Here is an 11,681-nt window from a genome sequence, read left to right on the forward strand (position 1 = left end):
TGAACAACGTCTATTTACCTTCATATTAAAATAATACAAAGAGTAAAGTCACCTCAGCTCAGAATAAAACCTCTGGACTCAACAACCCCTGAACCGTCCTCAACAACCCCTGAACTGTCCTCAACAACCCCTGAACCGTCCTCAACAACCCCTGAACTGTCCTCAACAACCCCTGAACCGTCCTCAACAACCCCTGAACCGTCCTCAACAACACCTGAACTGTCCTCAACAACCCCTGAACCGTCCTCAACAACCCCTGAACCGTCCTCAACAACACCTGAACCGTCCTCAGCAACCCCTGAACCGTCCTCAACAACACCTGAACCTTCCTCAACAACACCTGAACCGTCCTCAGCAACCCCTGAACCGTCCTCAACAACACCTGAACCGTCCTCAACAACCCCTGAACCGTCCTCAACAACACTTGAACCGTCCTCAACAACACTTGAACCGTCCTCAACAACACTTGAACCGTCCTCAGCAACCCCTGAACCGTCCTCAACAACACCTGAACCGTCCTCAACAACCCCTGAACCGTCCTCAACAACACCTGAACCGTCCTCAACAACACCTGAACCGTCCTCAGCAACCCCTGAACCATCCTCAACAACACTTGAACCGTCCTCAACAACACTTGAACCGTCCTCAGCAACCCCTGAACCGTCCTCAACAACACCTGAACCGTCCTCAACAACCCCTGAACCGTCCTCAGCAACCCCTGAACCGTCCTCAACAACACTTGAACCGTCCTCAACAACACCTGAACCGTCCTCAACAACACCTGAACCGTCCTCAGCAACCCCTGAACCATCCTCAACAACACTTGAACCGTCCTCAACAACACTTGAACCGTCCTCAGCAACCCCTGAACCGTCCTCAACAACACCTGAACCGTCCTCAACAACACCTGAACCGTCCTCAACAACCCCTGAACCGTCCTCAGCAACCCCTGAACCGTCCTCAACAACACTTGAACCGTCCTCAACAACACTTGAACCGTCCTCAACGACACTTGAACCGTCCTCAACAACCCCTGAACCGTCCTCAACAACCCCTGAACCGTCCTCAACAACACTTGAACCGTCCTCAACAACCCCTGAACCGTCCTCAACAACACCTGAACCGTCCTCAACACAAATGTCTTTTATTTTAGGACAGAAAAGTGACACTTCATTAGCTATAAATATTTATTTTAATTTAAATACAATTAAATACATTTAAAGCTTATATAAAAACCACAATTACATGAACCATGACGTTGTGTTTTAGGTTTACTGGTCCCATCAGTAGCTTGAAGACCTTTTGGAACCCGTAATACACATTTTTCTGCATTTCTACAGACATGGACAATGGGGAATTACCCACAATTCATAGTGTTGTGATGTCAAACACAGGGGTTAACATGTGAAGTTTGCATGTAGCTCAATGGTTGTTTGTCCTCTGATGTTATGATGATGATGATTTTTCAAATATTCCTTCAGGAAGTCCGTCTCTCTGTGAACAAAGTAAAAAGAAGGTTTTGGCGTCGTGAAGTAACATCAACAGGCTTGAGCCCGAGCAGCCCGAGCACTTACCAGGTGACGTGATTTACCTGAGGATTCGGGGTTCAGGGTTCAGGTTTTAGGGGGTCCATCAGGTGGTGTTCCTCCTCATGGACCCCTTCCTCATTAGAGAGGAGTGGGCGTTCCTCATGTTGTCCCTGAACGCCCCGGTGGAGTAGTAGTACAGCAGCGGGTTGACCACGCTGTTGGACGCCGCCAAGCACAGCGTCACCACCACGGCCCGCTGCAGCGCCACCGTGACGCCGCAGTCCCAGCCGCCGCACACGGCGTGCAGGTGCAGCGACCGCACCACGTGGTAGGGCAGGAAGCAGATCAGGAAGGTCGCCGTCACCATGGCCACGAGGCGCACCGAGCGACGGTGCCCGTCGCGACGACGCCGAGCGGCAGCGGCGGACAGGCCACCACCGCCGTCGAAGCGAGACGCGAGGTGGCGGACGATCCGGCTGTAGCAGATGATGATGGTGAGGAACGGGAGGAAGAAGCCCAGAGCCAACGCCACGTAGTTCAGGATCAGGACAGTTACCCAAGAGGAGGGGCTGGACGGCTCGAAGCAACGAGGAAGCCCCGCCCTGAAGGGAACCAATAGATAACAGGCAAACAAACAGAAGAACAAAGCTTTAGTTGGATTCTAAAGTAACATTTTGTGATTTCATCATTTTAATTCTCTCAATTTAGAGTCGAACTACGAGACCAAAGTGCTTCTAGTGACCCCTGGAGGCTGAAGAGATCATTACAGCCACATGAGGGAACTGCGTATTCAGAGAAATGTAGAGGAGCAAAAACTACAATATTTCCCTGTTAAAAAGTACAAAAGTACAAAGTATACATGAAGTATAAACTTAAGGACATTTGCGCCTCCTACAGGTCAGAGAAGAGAATAAAACCAGGCTGTGAATTCATCTCCAGAGGTTTTAAAAATCTACAGTTGAATAAATATTTAGCAGCTAAATCAAATAGTTTCCATTATATTCAACCTTTGTTTCTTCATAATACATTTAGTACTTGACTTGTTTCTTTACAGGGTTTGTATGAAGGTAATAAAATAGTTTATGAATATGAGATATGAGTTTACAGATAATTATTTAAGTCTAAAAGGCTAAAGTTCACCACAGAGGTAGAACTAAAGGAAGTCGTTAAAGTATAAAGGGTTCATCCTCTGGGGAGCAGGATAATATAATAATCTGAAGATCTGATGAGGCAAAAACCAAAAGTAGAAGAACTGCAGACATGAAAGAGACGAAAAGATCTTCTGATGATTAAAATGTAAAAAGTTTATAATTATTAAACAAATTAAAAATCATTCAGTGCTTTTTTCAATTAATTGTTTTTAAATGTATAAATATAATTTAAATATGAATACAAAATAATGAAGTCACGAAAAAAGTAATTAAATGAAAAAAAGGTATAAAAAAGAGTTAAGAACAAATTATTTAAATAAGTTGATGAAGTTAACATCATAATAACATAATACATTATTAACTACTTTTTAAATGTAGGAAAATATTAAATAAAAAAAGTTAAAAAAAGATAAAGTTTAAAAAGTAAAAAAAAGTAAAAATAAAGTTTAAAAAAAGGAGGGAATTAAGTTCTGTCTCACCTGTACGTCACCCCATTGGTCAGGAAGGGGACAGATGACACGGCCACAAACAGCCAGACTCCTAGACAGACCAATAGGGTTCGAGGGGGCGTGACCAAAGTGCGGTGACGAAGAGAATGATTCACGGCGAGCCAACGGAGCGCGCTCAGTAGAGTGAGGAAGAGGATGCTAAGGAGGAAGAGTCATCTTTTAATGTGTGTGTGTGTGTGTGTGTGTGTGTGTGTGTGTGTGTGTGTGTGTGTGTGTGTGTGTGTTACCTCGTGTACAAGTTGACGTAGAAGCCGTAGACGCACAGTCGGCACAGCCAATCAGGGAAGTCCCAGACTCCTTTCCTGAAGTAATAAGCCAATCGCAGAGGGAGGGTGAGGGAGAAGCTCCCGTCTGATAGGGCGAGGTTCATCATGACCACGCAGGAGGCGGAGCTTCTGGGGAGGAAACAGGAAGAACACACCTCTATGTTTCATTTACGTTCTGTGAGAGATGTTAGACATCTGGAAGAGTTTTTTAAAGTATTATTAGATTTGTTTGAAGATAAAATGTCAACATATCAACAGATCTTTCAATTTAAATAAAAACATTATAAAGTTTACAAAATGGTGATTAAGTTAAAAAAAATCATATTTTATTATTATTAATACAATATGATTAATATATTTAATAAAATGAGAGAAAGTAAAAAGAAAGATTTAAAATAAAGAAAGAAAGACTTTTAATAAATAAGTTAAACAAGATAAAGATCATACTGTAATATAATCCAATCAAATAATATATAATGTTTATAACTGTTCAAACTTAAGGAAATATGAAATAAATTAAAATGAAAAAGCAAAGAGATAAAGCAAATATGTGCAAATATATAAATGAATTCAATTATAACAAAGTTAAAAATATTGTATTATTATCCTGTCATACATTATACTTTTAATAACATTTCTATCTGGAGAAAATATATAAATAAAACATAATAAAAAACAGTTGATTGAAAGAAAGTTAAAAGATCAATCAACTAAATTATAAAAAGCAACACATATAAAAACATAATTTACAAAAGATTCTTAAGTTAAAAAACGATTGTATTATTACTCTATGATATCACATATAGTTTTATAACTCTTTAAATGGAAGACAATATGGAAGAAGTTAAAGGGACAAATAAAGACACAAAAGGTTTTTCATAAATGTAAATATTTTACAGCAATAAACTGTCAGCCGTTCAGTAACATCATCACTGATATGAAAATACGAACAGTTGACAGATATGTGCAGAGCTAAATGATGCAGCACATAAAACATAAGCTGCTCTCCTCTGAAGGTTATGTTGTTAAGATATGATGTTTGCATGTTATTCAAATCTCTGAATGTGGGAAACTAATGAACAACATCAGTTCCAGTGATGCGACAGCGAGGTCAGTGTTTGAATAGTATATAATAACAACAATAATAACAACAATAATAAACTACGTGACGTCATCTGAGGGATTAAAAAACAGAAAAGCAAGAAGAAAATAACTTCCTGAAGAGCCTGAAGAGAGAAACAATGCAGCTTTTTAAAAAGGCCGACTAACCAGACCGACCTGCTAACCATCCTAGGACCTGAGGCTACTCCACTACCCAGCATGCTCCTGGCTGTCAGGAAGTCAATGGAGTGACCTCACATAGATAGAGATACATGTTTGTGTGTTTTAATGATGAAGGTTGAGAATGAATGGAAGTCAATGGAGTGACCTCACATAGATAGAGATACATGTTTGTGTGTTTTAATGATAAAGGTTGAGAATGAATGGAAGTCAATGGAGTGACCTCACATAGATAGAGATACATGTTTGTGTGTTTTAATGATGAAGGTTGAGAATGAATGGAAGTCAATGGAGTGACCTCACAACAATGGAAGTACAGACCTGCGGTTTCCCTGCAGGAAGAAGACTGCCAGCGCTCCAATGTTGCAGAGAATGGCCACAGGAAACAGCAGCAGGTAGGTGAAGGTGTAGGCGTGGTACTTGAACGCATCGTCTTTGTGGAAACACGCCACCAGCAGGTCACTGGCCACCGAGGAGTTGTTGCCGACGTTGCCCATGAGAGTGTTGAGCAGGCTTACTATAAAATACACGCAGAGTATTTTTATATCTAAATACACACCAGTTATTGACACACAAAGACATATTAAACATAAATACTTAATGCAGACATTCAGACTGGAGCTCTGTGGCAGCACACTACGAAATGTTTGAAGGCAGTTTGTCTCTGTGAGTTACTTCCTGAAATAATAACCGATATCTCATTGTTATGACTCTGAAACAAACGGTACCTGAAGGCACTACAGATCAAAACCACAAGACCAGGAAACTGATGCTGTCTGTGTCTGTGTCTGTGTCTGTGTCTGTCTGTCTGTGTGTGTGTGTGTGTGTGTGTGTGTGTGTGTGTGGGTGTGTGGTATGTAAACTAGCCGGACGGTTTTAAACAAAGCTGCTTTCAATCTGTGTACTCTGTGTACTCTAATATAAGAGATCAAGTAGAATAGGGTTCAAGAGGAGTCACTGTATCTGTAAACATCACTTCAACGTTAATAAAAAGACAGTTTTTTAAATGTTATTGATAATGTTATGACTACATATTATTGATTTTAGCTTCATATTGACATACTTCATACAGTTTGTTGTGTGGACTGAAGATGAACATTAACGCAGTGAATGACTCCCGACACGTACAAACACTCACTGCTGTGACCTGTGACCTCCTCATTGTTTATAGTGTCCATGATGTAGGAGGACGGTCTGACCTCAGAGAGGACGACCAACGGAAGACAAAGTCCAGAAGACCACAAACGTGTGATTTTAAAGAGTTCATGAAAACTTTCTCATAACGTTTCGTGTTCTCGCTCATTTTGTCTCCTTGTGCTGTTTTGTAATAATGTAATAATATTTCATATTTTAATATTTCATATTTAAACTGAGATGTTGTGGAGGACAAAATGGAAAAACTCAGTACTAAGTACTTCTTTGTATTTTGCAAAATTATTTTTCAAACTATTAAAACACATTGAAACTAAAATAATATTTATAAAATGTGGAGAAAATCTGAGCCGAATATTTACAATAAAAGAAGACAGACGATGAGAAGAAACATCACATGTTGTAGTTATTATTATTATTATTATTGTTATTGTTATTATTATTGCAGCTCTGGAATTTCAGGAATTAGTTATTTTTGGTTTGACTTTTTATTTGCACAACAAAAAAATTAATTTATTGTTATTTATTATATTGTTATATTATTATATTATTACATTATTACATTATTATATTATTACATTATTACATTATTATATTGTTATATTATTACATTAATACATTATTATATTATTACATTATTACATTATTATATTATTATATTATTACATTATTACATTATTACATTATTACATTATTATATTATTACATTATTACATTATTATATTATTACATTATTATATTATTATATTATTATATTGTTATATTATTATGAGAAGTCTTCTTCTTCACATCATCGTCGAGTCGTTCTTATTACTCGTTTGGTTCTTTGAGTTTCATTCAGGAACATTTGCTCAGTTTAGATCTAGAGCCGCTGACTTACGGCATCAAATAGTCGGCATGAAGCTAAAGATCCCTGAAGACCATTTAAGGACTCGAATTCTGAGAACCTGAACTCCTGTTTACAGTCACTCACCGTTCATCCGTCCGTCCGTCCGTCTGCTTCTGCTGCTCTGCAGACGTTCAGGATTCTGATCCTCTGAGATACGTCAGTGGGAGTGTTAGAGGGTGTTCCATGGAAGTACGCACACACTAACACACACACACACACATACCCACACACACACACACACATACACACACACACACACACACTAACAAACACACACACACACACACACACACACTAACACACTAACACACACACAGACACACACACACACACTCTAACACACTAACACACACACACACACACACACACACACACACACACACACACTCTAACACACACACACACACACACACACTCTAACACACACACACACACACACACACTAACACACACACTAACACACTCTAACACACACACACACACACACACACACACACACACACACACACACTCACTTCTTCACTTCATGATTTAACTCTCAGGTATTTCTGAACATTTCTTTTCAGAATCCTAAAATAATAAAAACAAGACGACGGTTCACAAACAAGTTTTACAAGAAACAAGTTATTCCATGTCTGAGACCTGATAAACACACACACACACACTCACTCACTCACTCACTCACTCACTCACTCACACACACACGCTCACACTCACACTCACACACACACACACTAGCACACAGATAAACACACACACACACACACACACACACACACACACACACACACACTAACACACACACTCACAGTCCTATAATAAACTGTACTATAGTCCCATAATAAACTGTACTATAGTCCAATAATAAACTGTACTATAGTCACATAATAAACTGTACTATAGTCCCATAATAAACTGTACTATAGTCCCATAATAAACTGTACTATAGTCCCATAATAAACTGTACTATAGTCCCATAATGAACTGTACTATAGTCACATAATGAACTGTACTATAGTCCCATAATAAACTGTACTATAGTCCCATAATGAACTGTACTATAGTCCCATAATAAACCGTACTATAGTCACATAATGAACTGTACTATAGTCACATAATGAACTGTACTATAGTCACATAATAAACTGTACTATAGTCCTATAATAAACTGTACTATAGTCCCATAATAAACTGTACTATAGTCCCATAATGAACTGTACTATAGTCCCATAATGACCTGTACTATAGTCCTATAATAAACTGTACTATAGTCCCATAATAAACTGTACTATAGTCCCATAATAAACTGTACTATAGTCCCATAATGAACTGTACTATAGTCACATAATGAACTGTACTATAGTCCCATAATAAACTGTACTATAGTCCCATAATGAACTGTACTATAGTCCCATAATAAACCGTACTATAGTCACATAATGAACTGTACTATAGTCACATAATGAACTGTACTATAGTCACATAATAAACTGTACTATAGTCCTATAATAAACTGTACTATAGTCCCATAATAAACTGTACTATAGTCCCATAATGAACTGTACTATAGTCCCATAATAAACTGTACTATAGTCCCATAATAAACTGTACTATAGTCACATAATGAACTGTACTATAGTCCCATAATAAACTGTACTATAGTCCCATAATAAACTGTACTATAGTCCCATAATGAACTGTACTATAGTCCTAGAATAAACTGTACTATAGTCCCATAATAAACTGTACTATAGTCCCATAATGAACTGTACTATAGTCCCATAATAAACTGTACTATAGTCCCATAATAAACTGTACTATAGTCCCATAATGAACTGTACTATAGTCCCATAATAAACTGTACTATAGTCCCATAATAAACTGTACTATAGTCCCATAATGAACTGTACTATAGTCCCATAATAAACTGTACTATAGTCCCATAATGAACTGTACTATAGTCACATAATGAACTGTACTATAGTCCCATAATGAACTTTACTATAGTCCTAGAATAAACTGTACTATAGTCCCATAATAAACTGTACTATAGTCCCATAATGAACTGTACTATAGTCCCATAATGAACTGTACTATAGTCCCATAATGAACTGTACTATAGTCCCATAATAAACTGTACTATAGTCCTATAATAAACTGTACTATAGTCCCATAATGAACTGTACTATAATCCTATAATAAACTGTACTATAGTCCCATAATGAACTGTACTATAGTCCCATAATAAACTGTACTATAGTCCCATAATAAACTGTACTATAGTCACATAATGAACTGTACTATAGTCCCATAATAAACTGTACTATAGTCCTATAATAAACTGTACTATAGTCCCATAATGAACTGTACTATAGTCCCATAATAAACTGTACTATAGTCCCATAATGAACTGTACTATAGTCCCATAATAAACTGTACTATAGTCCCATAATAAACTGTACTATAGTCCCATAATGAACTGTACTATAGTCCCATAATAAACTGTACTATAGTCCCATAATAAACTGTACTATAGTCCCATAATGAACTGTACTATAGTCACATAATGAACTGTACTATAGTCCCATAATAAACTGTACTATAGTCCCATAATAAACTGTACTATAGTCACATAATAAACTGTACTATAGTCCCATAATGAACTGTACTATAGTCCTAGAATAAACTGTACTATAGTCCCATAATAAACTGTACTATAGTCACATAATGAACTGTACTATATTCCCATAATGAACTGTACTATAGTCCCATAATGAACTGTACTATAGTCACATAATAAACTGTACTATAGTCCTATAATAAACTGTACTATAGTCCCATAATGAACTGTACTATAGTCCCATAATGAACTGTACTATAGTCCCATAATAAACTGTACTATAGTCCTATAATAAACTGTACTATAGTCACATAATGAACTGTACTATAGTCACATAATGAACTGTACTATAGTCCTATAATAAACTGTACTATAGTCACATAATAAACTGTACTATAGTCCCATAATGAACTGTACTATAGTCCCATAATAAACTGTACTGTAGTCACATAATAAACTGTACTATAGTCCTATAATAAACTGTACTATAGTCCCATAATAAACTGTACTATAGTCCCATAATAAACTGTACTATAGTCCTATAATAAACTGTACTATAGTCCCATAATGAACTGTACTATAGTCCCATAATAAACTGTACTATAGTCCCATAATGAAATGTACTATAGTTGTTGAAGAAAATCATCATATCACTTAGAATTAAACTAAAGCCACGGCCTGATTCTGATATCTCAATCCAGTTGAATAAACAAATGTTTCTTAGAAAATATGAGTGCCAGCGGCCTGAGAGTGATAGGTTGTGGCGTCCGGGAACTCCCAAATATTTCCCGGCCAACGAACAGAACGTCCTGTCAACATATTTTGGGATAATGGTCTCGAAAGAACATGACCAAACTAGGTATTAGGCAAGGGATGCCAGGAATGCTTTGTTTATGTGATTCGGCCAACTGATCTGATTGGTGGAAAGTGACTTAAGGGGGGTGAATTAGACTATAACAGTAAGCTGTAATAACTGATACGTTGGATTTTTGTTGAATGTTGCCTTGTGCTCATTAAAACTTCCCGCTGGTTGCTACTCCAAGAACTCCGTCTCTTCTCTTCATTTTCGCTTCTACATAATGGCGCCCAATGTGTGTTTGAGTCGAGGCCGAGGCATCTCCACTTCTTCAGCCAACCGACAATCACGCTAGAGGCCACATATCAGGTAGGAGATTTTATATCTCATTCTTTATTTTTGTATTGCGTGATTCTCGCTTGTGTGACAGAGTGGGGGTGTCTGGGGTCCCCTCAACGGAATCCACGTTCTTTGGCAGAGGAGGAGAGAGGCCAATTGGTGTTAGCGGATAAAAAGAACAAAACAAAAATGTGTTAAAGTGATTCAATTTGATCTCCAGCTGAAAAAAGAGAGCTCTCTGTATCGAAGGCGTGTGCGGCACTGTGTTGGCCGGACGCCTGGCTATGTGGATAAGCTAAAACTCGGACCGGTCCGTGAATCTCTCAAGCTCAAGAGATTGTTTTTTGTGTGATTTATACGTGGGCTTATGATAAAGCAATTTCTGTAAAAAAGGGTGAAAAAACTCCAGGTGGGAGTGTGATAAGTAGGTCCTAATAGCTAACTCTTGAGCTCAAGAGAAGTGAACAAGGACTGACATAGATTTAGATATGTTGAACTAGATTACAGGGAATCTGTTAAGAGTGGTTTCTGTCTCAGGCAGGAAACTACGCTGACAAGAGACTCAGAAGTTTTGTGCAGAAATCTAATGAGCAGGAAAAGTAATATCTAACTAATAGACAATAAATAATAATACAGTTTTGAAACTTGTATTTGGTACACGGCCGTGAATGACTGCAATCATACTGACATTACTGACAAAGTTACCGTAAAGGAGAGACTGATAAAGGGAAGAAACAAAACTCCCTGTTAAAAACCCTGTGTAAAGATTAATGAGCCTCTGGTGGAAAAGTATTCAGGAGAAAGAAAGAGGACATTTGTAACTGTGTGACACGCAGCCCCAATAATAATTCAATAAGAATCTCTCTTTAACAAAGACTTGAGTACAAGCAATAAAAGTTAAAGTTTACACATAATCATAATCTGAGACTATAAAAGAAATAAAAAACTGACTGACAAACTGACACTGCGGACTGTTACACCCGGGTGGCTTTGCATGAATATGAGCTTTTGGCTTGATTTTGGCATGTTTTTCCTGTGATAACGCTTTTGCAAATGTTCAATCAAGCCTCTGTGAAATCCCTCATGACAAACATTAATCATTGTATAAGTGCGTAGCAACTAAGTGAGTATTAGCAGTATTAGTATTAG

The 11,681-nt window shown here is 37.9% G+C and overlaps 1 protein-coding gene across 2 annotated transcripts; it reads right to left on the minus strand.

Moving 5' to 3' along the window:
• Nucleotides 1-1,173: 1,173 nt before the first annotated feature.
• Nucleotides 1,174-6,905, minus strand: LOC137874425 (cysteinyl leukotriene receptor 2-like). 2 transcript variants are annotated; one of them, XR_011103303.1, is made up of 6 exons: nucleotides 6,862-6,905; nucleotides 5,058-5,253; nucleotides 3,417-3,584; nucleotides 3,160-3,327; nucleotides 1,575-2,131; nucleotides 1,174-1,494 (listed from the first exon to the last, which is right to left on the minus strand). XR_011103303.1 is itself a non-coding variant. In XM_068713097.1 (6 exons), the coding sequence occupies exons 1-5, from the start codon at nucleotides 6,866-6,868 to the stop codon at nucleotides 1,633-1,635; spliced, it is 1,038 nt and encodes a 345-aa protein (XP_068569198.1). In that variant the 5' UTR covers nucleotides 6,869-6,905; the 3' UTR covers nucleotides 1,174-1,494; nucleotides 1,592-1,632. The 2 variants fall into 2 exon arrangements, 1 of the variants encoding a protein (XP_068569198.1); XM_068713097.1 differs by having other exon boundaries at nucleotides 1,592-2,131.
• Nucleotides 6,906-11,681: the final 4,776 nt, after the last annotated feature.

Source organism: Cebidichthys violaceus, unplaced genomic scaffold (assembly GCF_023349555.1).
Source record: "Cebidichthys violaceus isolate CVI_PGR_0920_01 unplaced genomic scaffold, fCebVio1.0.p SCAF_19, whole genome shotgun sequence".
Lineage (NCBI taxonomy): Eukaryota > Metazoa > Chordata > Actinopteri > Perciformes > Stichaeidae > Cebidichthys > Cebidichthys violaceus.

Bases quoted from the DNA above. Each gene is read 5' to 3' on its own strand.
- LOC137874425 (XM_068713097.1), bottom strand. The intron at 3,585-5,057 runs GTCTGTACTTCC...TTTCCTCCCCAG, and splicing joins TTCCTGCAGGGAAACCGCAG to AAGCTCCGCCTCCTGCGTGG. The intron at 3,328-3,416 runs GTAACACACACA...CTTCCTCCTTAG, and splicing joins TACGTCAACTTGTACACGAG to CATCCTCTTCCTCACTCTAC.